This window comes from Melospiza melodia, chromosome 3 (assembly GCF_035770615.1).
Source record: "Melospiza melodia melodia isolate bMelMel2 chromosome 3, bMelMel2.pri, whole genome shotgun sequence".
NCBI lineage: Eukaryota > Metazoa > Chordata > Aves > Passeriformes > Passerellidae > Melospiza > Melospiza melodia.
This window is the reverse complement of record NC_086196.1, coordinates 69,002,011-69,017,888: the sequence shown is the minus strand read 5'-3', so window position 1 is coordinate 69,017,888 and position 15,878 is coordinate 69,002,011. Positions and strand designations below refer to the sequence as shown.

General features: G+C 40.0%; 1 protein-coding gene across 2 annotated transcripts in view; it reads left to right on the top strand.

Moving 5' to 3' along the window:
* INTS7 (integrator complex subunit 7) overlaps nt 1-15,878 on the top strand; it is a 24,362-nt gene extending 8,484 nt beyond the window's left edge. Inside the window, exons 8-20 of one of the 2 annotated variants that reach the window (XM_063152153.1) lie at nt 969-1,086; nt 2,027-2,161; nt 2,699-2,796; nt 3,428-3,667; nt 4,361-4,498; nt 5,210-5,416; nt 8,916-9,110; nt 9,864-9,967; nt 10,352-10,420; nt 11,492-11,624; nt 12,820-12,918; nt 13,699-13,884; nt 14,761-15,878. In XM_063152153.1, coding sequence (XP_063008223.1) covers nt 969-1,086; nt 2,027-2,161; nt 2,699-2,796; nt 3,428-3,667; nt 4,361-4,498; nt 5,210-5,416; nt 8,916-9,110; nt 9,864-9,967; nt 10,352-10,420; nt 11,492-11,624; nt 12,820-12,918; nt 13,699-13,884; nt 14,761-15,054 — 2,016 coding nt within the window. In that variant the 3' untranslated portion in view covers nt 15,055-15,878. Of the gene's footprint in view, nt 1-968; nt 1,087-2,026; nt 2,162-2,698; nt 2,797-3,427; nt 3,668-4,360; nt 4,499-5,209; nt 5,417-8,915; nt 9,111-9,863; nt 9,968-10,351; nt 10,421-11,491; nt 11,625-12,819; nt 12,919-13,698; nt 13,885-14,760 lie in introns of those variants that run through there. The other variant, XR_010027164.1, reaches the window with a different exon arrangement.

Here is a 15,878-nt window from a genome sequence, read left to right as displayed (position 1 = left end):
TAAAGCATCAGTGTCTTGGGAGACATCAAGACTCATTTTCTACCCCAGTCATTAGATCCTCTCTGTCTGTTGATGCCATTCTAGTCAGTGGATTAGAAAAATACTAATTGGTACAAATCACAGATATGTTTAGAATTTAACCCTTACACAATACATATACCTGATAAGAACACTGTGGGGTTTTTTTTATGTTCTATGGAACTAATTGTGTTCTTTATTACATTACTGGCTCTTTGGCATTCAGTTTTGACACACTTTAAAGCAGAATATAGTTATATTTTCTGTTTATGTCTCATACTACTGTCCCTTCTGTTGACTAAAAAAGCATCCAAAATCACTGAATGACTAAATTGTGAGCAATGTTGGCATAAGGAATTGAGAACAACGTGCATTTGCAGAGTTATTCAAACCAAATTGTGATAAGACCTGTGATAAAAATCTGGCAAAAGCCACAAAAGTAAGATATGAGTTTATGTTTTAACTCTACTACAAATGAGTTAAAACATAAAATACACTTTAATTTATTTATCAAGAATCTTAAACTCCTGTTGGACACCAATGCTGCTAAAGGAAATTACAGTTGAAACCTTGCTCTTCAGAGATGTGTATTTATATAAAACCTTGCACATTGTTACAATGCAAGATAATCAGCATGCCTGAAACTGTCTTAAAATCTTTTATAATATTGGATCAATGAGACCAGATAATATTTTTGCCACCGATTTTTAATTAATGAATGGCTTATAATTGATGTTTTCTAGCGTATGGGACCCACTGTCACTTTTCTGCAAGCCACATCCTCAGTCCTCTAAACTAGATGTTGAGGACTTGGCTTTTGATTTTAGTACAGTATTTTCTGTGGGAGAATATTGCTTCTTAAAACTTCTCAGAGAAGTGCAACTAAATTCTTCATACAGATAGCTCATGCTACTTCTTACCTCTATATTTTTTTTCCTGCTGATTTTTAGGCACTGTGTGAATCTGCTCTAAACACTCCTTATGACAGCTTGAAAATGGGCATGTTATCTGTTCTTTCCACGTTATCAGGGACCATTGCCATTAAACAGTACTTCAGCAGTGCTCCAGGTAAGAAAACTGGATGAGATGGTTACCTTTGGCATTCTAATGGATTGGTTTTCTGCTGCTGATCAGTTTCATCTCAGCACTTTGTGGCATTTTCTAAAACTATTTTTGAACTTCAGAACCCTGAGAGTCAGACTGTGTTCATCATCTATGTAAGCTGAAAATGGGACACTGTATAGTCATGAATGATGATGGTTTTGTTGTGTTTTGTGGGTACTGTGGTATATTAAAAGGGTTTTTGCCTTTGGGTCTTCAAGTTTTCTTCATTTTGTGAAGGAACATATTGCCTCTCAGATGGCTGACCTGCATTCTGCTTAAGGTGCTTTGAAACCATGGATTTGCATAATTTTTGAGTAGTGGGGAGGCTTCATGGTGTAAGAGTGGACTGGCATGTTACTCTTCCACCCTTGTGGGCTTGACAGTAGTACCAGGTGTCACCAAAATATTGTGACAATATTCTGGAGAAATTTTAGAAAAAGTAGACATTTAAAAGTGATTCGAGGTATCTTGTTCTCAAAATTATGATCTCACTCTTCTTGAAAGCCAGACTGCCCAAATGAGTGCTATGAGCTCAAATACATGGGCTGCAGAAGCGGAAAAAAAATAGTACATCCTCTTCAGTCATTCTGGCATGGCTTAATAATTAATAGGCTCACCAGCTTTTTTTAATCAGACATAATATTTCTTAAGGCAGTATTTCTCTGAGTCCTGAAACAGAACATTTGGAGCTAAAGGTTGATTTCTTACGTGTCTAACTTGTGTAGTGCTCAAGAATGAGAGACTCTCTGGGTTTTTCTGAAGAGAGAGCAATATTTTCATCCTATTGTTTAAACATAAGAAAAAACCCTAAATCCATATAATGGTTTTGCAGAAATGTACTTAAAGTTCTGTGGTATATTTATGGACTGCAGTTTCATGTTCTATTTGCCTTGCTTTTATTTAGGAGCAGCAGCTACAACTGCCAGGTCATTTGATTTGGTAAAACTAGCACAGGAATGCTGTTACCATAATAACCGTGGCATTGCAGCCCATGGAGTGAGAATTCTGACCAATATTTCAGCCTCTTGCCAGGAGAAAGGTAAGGGAAAGCAGGGGCAGTGCAGTGGCTCTGTTTGCAGCCAGGCTTATGCTCTTAGCACAGATTAACTCGTCCTGTCTGTGAACCTGGCTGTAAGTCTGTCTGATCCCTCAGGCTGGTTAGGGAGAATGGGGACTGTCATCTAGTATGGCCTTATGAATGGTTGGGAAGGTTCCATCTTTGTCTCATTTAGAGAAAATTACTGCCCACAATAGAACTGGTGCTAAATGAATGCTTGTTTTACCTTTGCTGTAAGATTAGTGAATTGTTGGTCAACCTTTGAAAGCCCTTTGCACAGAGCCTGTTGCAAAATAATAACAGGGCATTTAGAAGTCTTAGTCCCAGGATTTATGCATGCTTTGCAAGTGTCAGTGGGGCTGCTGAATAGTTACCCAAGACGTGAAATGGCAGAATTGTTTCTCATCAGAGTAAGGCAAAGCTGAAGTGTTAGGAAGATTCTTAATTGTCATGACTGCAACAGCAGTGCAAGCATTACACCAGCTATGGTCAGAAAACTAACTCTTTTTCCTTTTGTAGATCTTCTGCCTTTGGAGCAAGATGCAGTTTTTGGCTTAGAAGCTCTACTTGTTCTCTGTAGTCAAGATGACAGCCCAGGAGCTCAGGCAACCTTAAAGGTGACATTACTGTTGTCTTCCCCTTCACAGCTATAAGTTATAATAACAGCTTGTGTGACAGAGAGGCTGGTGTGCACCAGATCCTTTCTGGTGGAAGCACAACAGACTGGAGGGAAAAGATGATTTTTCTGGCTTGCCCATAATCAGAGTTCAGAGCAGTAGAGAAACTGAGCATAGCCATAGTACAACTCCTCAGCTCTGGGATAAGAGGATTGTTGCAGGTGGCAGGGAGCATTCCTCTCAGAGGAACAGCTGTAATAAAACATGAACATTGGATTGAGGTGTCTCTGGAGGACAAAGAGAATCTTGGAGACAACTTGCTTTTTGGAGATGGAGATGCATTTTTATAAATTATTATTATTTTCCCACTTCAGAAACCATCAGTAATTTTTCTAGTTATTTACCTTACAGGCTGGTGGTGTGAGAGACTATTAATGTTTCTTGAATTTGTGATGTGTTTTAGTGCTGCTAGCTCGGGGACAAAGACTTGGAAAAATCTTTTGTAGAGTACATAGTTGTGAAAATACCAGATGAGTGTTTGTGCAGTCCTGCTTGCAGCCAAGTAGCTGTGCCAGGCTTTGTTGCTTTGAGGCCATTGTGGTGATGTTCCTGTGGGCTGTGTGAGTTGCAGATCACGCTGACCTGCATGGTGAAGCTGGTGAAGTGCCGCCCCCACCTGAGCCAGTCCGTGGTGGAATCCCTGCTGGCACAGCTGCACAGTGCCCAGGACAATGCCAGGATCCTCATGTGCCACTGCCTGGCAGCCATTGCCATGCAGCTGCCTGTCCTGGCAGATGGCATGCTGGGAGACCTCATGGACCTCTATAAATTGATTGGACAATCTGCCACAGATAAAAAGCAGGAACTCTTGGTAAGACCTCCCTTGATGGATAAAGTCTGTATTAACAATTGGGGATGGACTGTATTTTAAAAGGCAGCTAAGGCGTTTGTTATGCGTCCAGGTTGATGTGCCAGTCTGTAGCCACTGGTTTCGATTTTCTTTCAACTTCTGACTCTTTATGTCAGTGTTGAGTGTAGAAATATCTCCTAGATGGAGCTGTGCTATGCAGTGTATTCCATTAAATTTTCCAGCAGATGGCACTGCTTAGGCAAACCTGGCTATTGAAATTATTGGGGTGTCTCTAAAGTAGTGTTTAAAGGCCAAATGGCAGCTAGCTCCATTTATATAGGGTGCTCTGAGGCAAATGACTTAATATACTGTAAGAGAGAAAAATGCTTTCATCACATATATTTGGAAAAGAATTTGAATTTTAAAAAAGAAATTACAAGATTTCTGTTAATTTACTTGGAGCATTTGAAATATTTCAGCTAAAAGGCAGAGTTGAGATTCTTTAAATGAAAGTTGTTTTTATCTTCAAGAAATACTTGGATTGCTGTAACTATTTAAAAGATAAATGACTGAGAAGTTTTGCACTTAAAAAAAATATATATGTCATCTTCTATGTAGTTTTGAGCCCAAAATAAAACAGAAATGGCTTTTTTTTCTTCTTTTCTTTAGTTACTGAATTATAACTTTCTTTCTCATTCCTCCACTCTCTACTAGGTTTCTCTTGCCACAGTGATATTTGTTTCCAGTCAGAAAGCTTTGTCCACAGAAATCAAAACTGTTATCAAACAGCAGCTTGAGAATGCCTCCAATGGATGGACAGCCTACAGGATAGCCAGGCAAGCTTCCAGAATGGTAAGTGAAAATACCTGCAGAAAAATGGTTTCTGTGATTGAAGGAATTGCCAGAGAATTCTTTAAATTGGATAAGGGAATAAAGAAAGTTGTAGGACTTGGGAGAAAGAAGTGAATGGGGGAAAAAGAAATAAAAACCACTTTGCCTCTTAATTCTCTGGAATGCAGATTCAGATATATATCATTTGGGACATTTATCCCATCAAAATGTTTTTTTACTTACCCTTTTGAAGTATTTGAGAAGGAAGTAAGTGATGTCCTGGCGCTTTCTTGAGCACGTGCCTAATCTGTATTGTCTGACTGCTCTTCAGAATGTGCAGGTCATCCTGATGTATGGGTTCTCTTTCTTCAGTGTGAAGAAAGGAAGAAAAATATACTGTTTCCATTTTCCCTTAAGTAATTCACAGTTGGGGTTAGAATTACACAGAAACACTAGTATGAGATGCTGAGGTAAATTTCCATGGTTTTTTCTCATCTTATTGAATTATCTTGTGTAAATAAATACTGTACTTTTTTACAGGCTGGTATTTTTATAAAGTAAGCACTCATGCTTTTATTTATTATTAGCATTGCCACAATCAAATAATTGGAAAAAGTTTCAGTATTTCTGTTTGAAGGCTTGAGATGTTCCTGTTTTCTTCCTTGTGTAAGTTCTGTAGAAATCCCCAGCCTTCTTTCACGTCCCCTTTCAGAATCATTCTTGTCATTACAGGGCAACCACGACATGGCCAGAGAGCTGTACCAGAGCCTGCTGACCCAGGTGGCCTCAGAGCACTTCTACTTCTGGCTGAACAGCCTGAAGGAGTTCTCCCAGGCCGAGCAGTGCCTGGCAGGGCTGCAGGAGGAGAGCTCCAGCTCCGCGCTCTCCTGCATCGCCGAGGCCCTCAAGTCCTACCACAAAGGGATCGCCTCGCTCACGGTCAGCACACACCTCTGCTGATGCTTCTGCTGCTGCAGGGTGGCTCCTTGGGTTCTGTTGTAGCTCTCTGAAAAGTTCTTCAGTATCTCTGGCATCTGCCAGACTCTGTTTGGTTCTCCTCTGCAGGCATCACACACTGCATCTTGGGAGAACACATCTGTAACTCAGCCAAGTGCGATTAGCTAGATTTCTCTTTGCTTTTTCTTCTCCCTCCACCCCTCATTTCCTGCCTTGATCAGATCAAATGAAATGTGAAAGATCTTGTTTAATTCAAGTGACAATACTTATAGTTTTCCACTCCTTGCTTTGGGTGAATAAAAGGTATTGTAATAGTCAAGCCTGAGAATTGGCCTGAATTGGCTGCTGTCTTCTTGAAATATAGAGAAGGATTCAATTGTCTTCCTCCCTCCTGCTGAGTTCATGTTGCCTTCTATTTGACAATGTGATCTCATGGAATCCTAAAAGCAATCTAGTAAGAAGAGGAAAGACAATTCAGTTTCATCAAATCCAGCTGGTACCTGCTTTTATGCAAATACTTTCTGCTTCTCTGAAGTGGTAAAAATACCAAGAAGCTGTGTGATGTCTGTGAACGTAAACAAAAAAAAAGCATTAATGATTAGGGACCTTCAGTTCCTGCTGTAAAGTTGCTTCTTAAGCAAAAATGTTCCAGCTTCACACAATACTTTCTTTCAAATTTTAGTTTCCATGAAGCAATCTTTACATACAGTTTCTGTATGCCTTTTCAGTGAAGCTGCATCGTTGCTTTAGTTTCTGGACAGTTAGGGTCATGAAAATTCAGACATTAGCATTTAATAAAGTTCAGATATTAGTATTTATTAATAAAATGTCCCTGAATAAGCTGCAATGACATAATTTTCCACTTTTGTCCTCTGAAAGACCCATCAATCCTGAAGTGTTTGTCTTTAAGTGTTGGCTGAGTGAATCAGGCTTTTAATTCAACACTTCAAGATTTCTCTTACATCAAGAAGACATTGAGAGAAGGACCTCATCTAATTAGATGTTAATATTTAATACAGGCAGGAAAATAACATACTTAAATAGGTCATACTGTGATCCAGTAATTTAATTACCCCTTCCATGGAGTTTGGGGCTTTTTTTCTGTTGAAGGATTCCTGTCTTCATCTCTTCTGCTGACTTCAGTTCCCGTTGCACATAGTGCTTTTCTGGGCCCAGTGCCCTCCTTATGGGTGGTTGTGGTCCAGAGGAGTGAGTACAGGATTTGTAGGTTAGAGGGGAGGAAATTGGGTTTTACTGCTGGTTGTTGCTGACTTGTTGCATCACTCTGGACAATTTCCCAGCCATGCTTGAGTGTACCAACTGGAAAAGGAGCCACTGACTGCTTGTCTATAGAACTCAGCCTCTCCAAGGGGAGCAAAGTGCCAAAAAATGCATGTGACAACCTTGCTGCTGTAGGCTTTTGCTCTCTTTCCTCTGACTGGAGCTCTCCTGTTGCTGCTGTTTGAGTGCAGAGCATGGCTCAGCCCTGCTGGTACCACAGAGCAGTGGTGCATGTGATGAGCCTGGTGTAGCTGCTTTACTCTGCAGCTGGGAAACACTGTGTCATTAAATCTCTTGCAGATGTTCAGCCAGCCCAGTTTACCAAGGATGAAATGTTCAGACAGTGCCTTGTCGGAAAATTTCTCAATTCCTCCTTGATAAACATAAAACTCTGTCTTGCACTGCAGAGTGTTCTTTCATTGGAATTAATGCACTTGAGGGAAAAAGTCCCTCTGCTTTATGGATAAGAGCTTCTCCCTGTGGGAGAGCAGGGACTTGTCAGGGAGCACATTGAGCACAGTCCCCATCTGTCTCGCTGTGTGCTTGGTTGTACACTTAGCAAAGGTTTTGAATGGGTCCTGCTCTTTCTGGCACAGATCCTAGGTCTCGTTGGAAACATTGGGCTTAGTTTTCCACTTCTGGTAATCTATCTAAAGAAGATACAAAACTTGAACAAAGCACTTATACAGCCATTGGTTAAAAAGCACCAATTCCAAATATGTCAAGTGGTGGTGTTTGAAGGACTTGGCTGAGCCAAAGAAATACTTCTGTCACTTTCAGAAAGAATTGTAACTCACTCACTGCCCATGGCAGATAAGGTGAATTGCAGTATTAATGAGACAAGCTTGTATTTCCATTTACAAGATTCAAGACCAATTTGTGCTACTAAAAAGTCTGTATATTCTGATATGAGTACTTTACTCTTTAAAAGCATGTAGTCTCTGTAGAGCAATTACAGTGCAGTATAGCCCTCTTCCACAGAGGCTTTTCTGAAACCATCCTTGCAAAATAAAGTGAACAATTCCCATTCAAAAGGGGTTGTTTTTTTTTTTTTTTGTGCCCTTGGAGAAGGAAAAGCAAAGTGATAGATAAGAGAGGCTTAATGGTTTAAATATGAAATAATATTACTTTTTCTGTTGAAATCTAGTTCAGTAGTTTAAAGTGGTTGCAGTGGGCTGATACTTCCTCACTTTAGTGAGTAGTGGGCCAGTTCTCAGATGATGTGATGCTTTGTGTGAAGCCACTTAGCTGGTTTTCTGCCAGCAAAGAAATGGGTCTTAGTAAGGTTTTGGGGTAGATTATAACTTTTTGCTTTGAGAAGTGACCTGGTAAGGAATAAGAAGCAGTGGCAAAGACAGGCATGAGTCCAAGAGGAAGTACTGGTGCTTTGTTTTTGGAGAGGGCTTGTTCTTCTCAAAATCCAACAGTTTAAGAAAAATAAGTAGTGGGTTTTTGGCTTAACTAGTATCAAACCTCGAGTACTGCAGTTTACCCCCTCCTGGGTGTCCTAAGCTGTCATAGATGCTTCTACAAGTCAGATAAGCTTTTAGGGAGCAAAGCTTCATAGAACTGTATTTTCTGAAAAATAGCAGCTTATCTACCCTCCTGGAATTCTGTTATTTACTGTTCTTAGTTACCACTAGGCTGTGTCTCTTGCCTTCATCAAATGCAAGGTTCAGTGCCTTCATCATGTTTCACAGTTCCAAAAAGTCACCATTTCACAGTTCCAAAAAGTCACCCTTTCCTTGTGCTGGGGGTAACTTGAGCCAATTCCTTCTCTTGTGGCTGATGCAGAGAATCACTTTTTCAGTCCTTGTGTTTCTTGTTTGCCATCCAGTTCAGTGTACTTCTTCTTGTGATAAAGACTATCTAGCCTGATGTCATTTGAAGCCTAATGGCTTGGCCTTGGAAAAAGGAAATATGTGCCCTAACAGTATTTATTTTAACTGCTTAAGTCATATTTGTTACAAGGGTGACATGCTTGGAATATGACTTAGCAATTATGTAACTTCTATGTCATTTATATTTAGTGTGATTGAAATTGAGCAAACTTGTTAAATGTAATTTTTAAAAACCAGCTTTTAGAATTGAACTTGAGGGTTCAGTTTTTTCTGATGAGACTGTTCAGTGACACTGCAGTGTAATTTTATCATTTTTGCTTTTGACCCAGTTTGCCAACATTCCTATTACTGTGTTTCAGGCTGCTAGTACACCACTTAATCCTCTGAGCTTTCAGTGTGGATTTGTGAAACTCAGGATTGACCTTCTGCAAGCTTTTTCTCAACTTATTTGTACCTGCAACAGCCTAAAAACGAGTCCACCCCCAGCTATTGCCACAACCATTGCTATGACATCAGGAAATGATCTCCAGAGGTGTGGCCGCATCTCCAATCAGGCATGTGTTCCTATTCCACTCTTGTGCAGTTGTGTTTGTGACTCTGGTATGAATCCTGCTTCTCAGCAAACATTTTTGAGAAAAGAAATGAAAAGTAGTTGTGAAGTGGGCTTTGGTTTTCACCTGTAGCTCTGAAAACACCTGCCTGTAGCAGGCTGTGTTTTGAAGGTGAATGTGCACATGTGTTTTCTCCCCCAGTCACACACACAGCTTCCAGGGATATGCACGTAGCAAGTGACTTGGTACACTCAAACTTGCAGCAAGGCTTTTCACACCTTGCTTTGAAACACCTCAGACACTCTGAGTACACTAAGGAAGAGTATGATGTACACCTGAGGATAATTCTGCAACTCCTTTTGCTGGGAGTTGGCAACTGCCTTGGTACTGTACAAAACTTGCCTTGTACCTCCTTGGAGCACCAAGGAGGTTTGCTTCTAAATCCAGCCAGTGGGTGGTCACTGAAAGACAGAGCAGTTTGATTTACCAGTGGGGGATGGAGGTTTTTTCTTTTGCTTTCTTTTTAACCCAAGGAGATTTTGTTGGTGCAGGAAAAATACCTGTTTAGTGCATGGATTACAGTATGTCACTTTGGTAATCATTATCAGAGTGAAGAAGCAGGAACTTCATAAACTTTTCTCCAATGTGCCACCTTATTCCTTCAGTGTTGTATGTTACTGTGTAGTGGTTTTCTGGATTTGTGGGGTTTTGTTTTGCTTTGTTTTGTGTTTTTGCCTAGTAACATTGTCTCTGCAGATGAAACACTCAATGGAGGAATTCCGAAACTTGGCTACACGATATGGAGATCTCTATCAGTCATCTTTTGATGCAGATTCAGCAACTCTAAGGAATGTCGAACTGTATCCTTTAAAAATCCTAGGGTTTGTCCACTTTCCTTCTCATGTGCACAGCATAAAGCATAAGAATCCTCTTTTCTTTGAAGACTGCCACAAAGTAATTTTGAAAGTTAATAACGTAAAAATTGGATGCCAATTATTTAAAACCTGTTTGAAAATAAACATTGCCATATTATTGTTTGGAATTACTTGATAAGCAAGTTATGACACAAAAATTGGAGCAGCTTATAACTTGGTATTTTCACAGTTCCGGCTCTCTGTTCACTAAATGAGTAATGATTGTAGGATTACTTCACAGAAGCAAGGAAAAGTGCCACCAAATACACTGCATTTCTTGCTTTAGGTGCCAACTTTGAAAGTCTTTTAATTCCTTAATATTAATATCAGACAACAGCAGAGCTGCCTGTTGATTTCACATGCAATAGAAGCTCTGATTCTGGACCCAGAATCTGCAAGGTAGGTTTGATAGTTAACTGCATACTCCTTTTCTGCTTGTTAATAAATCCTTGGAGCTTTAAACCTAGGAATTCAAGGAATGTTCAGAAAGTTTCTCAGTAGATATTCCTAATTGTATTCTGAGCAGGCTTGAGGATCTTTTGCTGCTGTGCTGTACCTGGCGTATGTACCTGGAACTCTCTTGGGTTCTGCATTTCATACTGATTTTGTTCTTGAGAGCACTATACTGGAGTTATCTTAAATATAGACTTGAATTTCTAATCTCTCCTTTAGCCACTTGTTTCAGTTTGTGTTGTTGTGTGTTAGATCCCGTGCCTGTTGCTTGCACTTGTAAGTGCACCTTAGCTTCCTTCAAAGTTGTGAAAACACATGCAATAAGATAGTTCAAATTTTTAATGTAAAGCCATCATCTCTGGCTCTTTTTCTAACAATGAACTTAAATCCACTAGAAAAAAATGTTGAAGTACTGATGAATTGAATCACTGTTTTAAAACTTCCAGGCTGAGATTAAATGGATAAAATCTCTAAATCTCTCAGTGATTTTATAGCTGGTAATAAAAGTGAACATCCCAAGTGACTGTAGTACTCATTAAGAATTAAGCATTGCTTAGAAGGTGTATTAGTCAATGGGATGAAATTCTATTCAAACAGGAGATTATAAACCTGGAGATTTATTTTTAATTCTGACTAGCTTTCTTGCTTTGTGTTGTGAGATTTTCATGGCTGTTACAAACACTGCAGGGTTAAAAAAGCCAGGGGAAGTAAGTATGCTGAGTCTGTTAGACCTGTCACTGCTTCAGCTGAGAGGGTGGGGACAAGAAGTGGTGAATAAATGGTAGGTAAGAAAGATTTAAATGTAAAGGGCAAGTGTTTTAGTGGAAAAAAAATAAAGTAAGAGTAAACACTCTGAAAGACATTTCTTAATGGATTTCATGTTGTAATGTCTTGTCACATCTGTTTGGTAGTGTGCCTTCTAGGTTATGATGAGTAAAGTAAGTTAGACATAATGAAAAGTTTCTTTTTTCTTTTTTTTTTTTTTCTTTTTTTTTTTTTTATTTTTTTTTTTTTTAGTTTCCAGGAATATAGCTCAAATGGAACAGCTCATGTTGAAAGTGAATACGAAAGAAGAATGATGTCTGTATTTAATCATGTGCTAGAGGAAGTGGAATCCCTCAACAGGAAGTATGCTCCTGTGTCTTACTTGGCAAGTAACAGTTTTAAATGTATATTGTCTAGAGAAAAGGGGCCAAAACCCCAGAGCTCCATATATCTGTGGTTGGCAAGAAACTGGGAAGCATTCTCAGTTGATTAACATTACTGACTCAAATGGCCTCTACAGAGACACACTTGTTTAACAATACTTCAAAAATCATTTTGCTAAAACATTTGTAGCCTTGCTGGTCTGCTGAAAAGTAATATTTTTAAAGTTCCCATCCTAAGAGCACAGCAGGTGCTGATAAGGTCACTGCAAGAGCTGTCAGACCCCTCAGCACACTCACATGCAAACCCTGCAGCACATTCTCCTCGTTCATGTTCTTGCTGTGAAGGAATTGTCCCCCTGCCCAGAGCAGCCTGGCTTTGCTCCCTGAGCTGCTGGGGGTGAGCCCTGTGCTTTGGGAGTGTTGTGTTTCTCTTATCAGTGCAGAGCATCAGGGAGCACAGAGTGAGTGTGCTGGTGCAAACAGTGAGCTGATAACACTCTCCTTACAGGGCTGGTGCCTTTGGCTCTTGCTGCTCTTGAGCATCCTGAAGCTGAAGTGCATGTTAGTGAGAGCAAGGTGGTTTGGCATGGTTGGCATCTGTTTGCCTGGTTTCTAAATCCAACAGTCCTCACCAATTCCAAATAGAACACAGGAGTAAATCATGTAAACCACAGCAAAGGTAAAGCCTGTACACTTAGCTGTGGCTGGCTGCACACCAGGGCAGCTTGGTGACTCCAGTGGCACTGCTTGTGTTCATCTGAGCCAGAGGCATGGAGCAGCAGGAAAAGGAAGAGCAGACAAGAGCCTTAAAACTTAATTATTGCATGAAGTTGTGATAGATGCCAGGCTTTTTGCTTGGAGGGGAGTTGTTTTTTGAGAGTTTGTGTGTAGGAGTGTTTCAAGCAGATCCTGCTCTGTGAACTCTAACACTAGGACTGGAAAGATCTGTATTTTTCTTTTGCTTGACCTCCTTGTTTTTTTCCATAGCAGATTGCCTCCTTCAGTAAGGGGCAGAACATAAACAGAGAGGCTGAATATAGTCATTGTAATCTTAGTGGCTATAATTCTATGACTGTATTAATATATTTTTGGACTTAAAATGGAAATTCCTGCTGTTTCAGTAGCTCAGGTACATGTATTTCTCCTGTGTCATGAATGATATTTTTTCTCAGTTGTTTTGGCTCTTGTTTCTTGCAGCACACAGCTTGTTTGTGCAATGCTGTCATTGCCTTGTTGAAGGTGCCCCTTTCATTTCAAAGGTACTTTTTCCAAAAGCTGCAGTCTACAAGTATTAAGGTAAGTATTGCTCAAATATGGCCTCAAATTTTAGAAAGTCTTTACTTCATGAGAAAAGCCCTACTGAAGGCACAAAGTTTAAGGATTTTTAGTGAATGCAAATGGCATTTGGGTTAATGTGTTAGGAGTAACTTGAATAGCATGTGTGCATGGTTGTTCAGAACCACTAGACTGTCACTTAGGCAAGTAGGATTCAGTTCTTTGATTGCAAAGTCTTAAAAGTAAAATGTACCTGGATTTTTCGTTGATTCTGAGTCTGCAAAGCTAAATAATTCTAGTCTGCAATGGCAGCTTTTATAGATTTGTATTTGGTTTTTTTCCTTTCCCTTTAAAAAGCAATGTTCACTATCTTGGAAGAAAATTGCCCTATATATCAGCTCACTAACTAAGAATGACTAAATATGACTAAGGTCATGGGTTTTCTTTTTTTTTGTTTTACTCAAGTGCTCCTTTTTTCTGGGAAAAGTGAAAGCCTTAAGGTTTTAATATTTACTCTTACTGCATTTTGCTTCTTTGTTCAGCTTAATATACCTATGGAAGATTTTTTTTCCACATATTTTGAAGAAATAAATGAAACTGATAATATCTGGTATTGCTGATGATGTTTATTAAATAATATAGTCATGAGTCTCTGATAATGTCTGTGTTTCCATTTGCTGATTTTCCTACCCAACCTCTCTTGGAAATGTTTCTGTAAGAAGGTGTCCTGTTTCATCCTTGAATTTTGTTTGCTTTTCTGGAGGTTTATAATTACATTTTGCTCTGTTTATTGTGTTCCAGCTTGCTCTGTCCCCATCTCCAAGGAATCCAGCAGAGCCTATAGCAGTACAGAACAACCAGCAGCTGGCCCTCAAGGTGGAGGGAGTGGTTCAGCACGGATCCAAACCAGGCCTTTTCCGTAAAATCCAGTCTGTCTGTCTCAATGTCTCTTCAGTGCTGCAGAGCAAATCTGGACAGGACTATAAGGTGTGGATAGAACAGAGCCAGGAGGAGCCTAAAGCTGTTTTGCTGTTCTTTTGTTTGTCTCTGGGTAGCAGAATTCCCAGGATGAGAGGAATGGGGGTGTTTCTGTAATCCTTTCACTCCTGCCAGTTGACTTCCAGGCTCTGGCCAGAGCCAAGCATAACTTCTGGAGGGGATCTGGGATTTTTAGGTCTGCAAGATGTCAATACCTTTTTGTAACAGCTCTTCTTCCAAACAAAGAGGCTTTGTGATGTTCAGAACAAGTCATTAGGAATCTGCCTGAGATGAGGAAAATAGCCTAGTTATATATCATATAAAACACCACAGGGCAAAACAAGCAAACCAGGAGTATATTACTCTCTGCCACAGAGTCACTAGAATTTTTTATAGTCAATTTATGGTTCTTTTATTTTGTTTGTGGAAACCATGAGGACAGGCTGTCCAAAACAAATAGCATCTGAGGAGACACATATTAAACTTAAGTCAACAGTTTTATCAAAGGCTGCATGGCTGAGGTTTAGGTTCTGCTAGCCTGTGATATTTAGTGAAAGGCCTGTTTTGGTGGGTTGTGGGGTCAGCTTTTTGTTTGTTTTGTTCTTTGGGGTTTTTTGAGGGAGAATAGGAGAAAGTCAATGACTTGTAAAAGAACAGGGCTAGGAAGTGTGTGATGTTTGACTCACATTACTTTGTGGAAAAGTAGAACCTCAGGTGGAAGATGACTTGTTAGCTTGTCAAGCTGTCCCAAGTATGCACATGTATTGGTTTAGGAGAATTGCAAACAGATTTTTCCCTTTTTTTCTCCTCTCCCCTTCAAGTGGAGACCTGAAAACTTATTTTTGGCAGGTTTATGGTGTTCTAACCTTCCATCTGTGTTCTCAGATTCCTCTTGACAACATGACCAATGAAATGGAGCAGAGGGTGGAACCGCACAACGACTACTTCAGCACCCAGTTCCTGCTCAACTTTGTCATCCTTGGCACCCACAACATCACCGTGGAGTCCTCTGTGATAGACTCAAACGGCATTGTCTGGAAAACTGGGCCTAAAACAACGATTTTTGTCAAGTCTCTGGAGGATCCCTACTCACAGCAGGTTCGTCTGCAGCAGCAGCAGCAGCAGGGCCCGGCCCCAGCGCAGCAGCAGCAGCAGAGAACGGCGTACTCGCGCTTCTGAGTGCACAGCCTGCTCTGCTGGGGCTGCAGCTCTTCTGGACACTTCTTTTTAAAGGTTTTTTTGAAGATTTTTTATTGCAGCCTTCTCCTAGAAAGTCTCAGATGCCAGTTTGTTGCTTCTTACATTATCTGGAGTAAACTCGAACTTGATTCAGCAGAGGCAGCTGTTCAAATCTGGAGTTGTGCTCTTACTATAAGAATGTCTACCTGATCTCTAACTTCTGTTTACAAACCTGTTCCAGCAGGCTCCACAAAGTGCAGTAGCAGGGGACACTAAACTTGTTGACTGGTACATTCCATTATGTTTTTTGAAGCACATAGGTTCTAATGTCAGGCTTACAGGACATTGGGAAACACTTCACTTTGGCTGGTTATACAGAAATGAGTGTAATACCAAGTGTGTATCTTTCAATGTGAAGCAATTGGCAGGAATGTCCAGAGATTCTTTTTCTGACATTTTAATAGCAAGTTCCAGTATTTGGGTGGTGTATGTATGTTATTAAAATTCTTCAGCACTATTTAATGCATGCAGCTGGAAGAAAAAAATTGCAGTTCACTTGTGATACCCAGTCACTGCAGAGGGAGGAGACTGCTTGAGGGGTTGCTGTCTGCAAGAGGCAGAGTTTTACAGGTGGGAATAATCACTGTCTCTCAGATGATATGGAAGGTATTACCATGTTGTTTTTAAATCTTCATGCATCTGTATTTCTGAAACCTTTTCTTTTGTAGGGTTTTTTTATTTGCTCTTTTTAGAGGGAAATTAAAATGAATGACTGCTTGCAAGTAAACAGCTCTGTTTTTTAAAAGGAATCCTTTATACCAAAA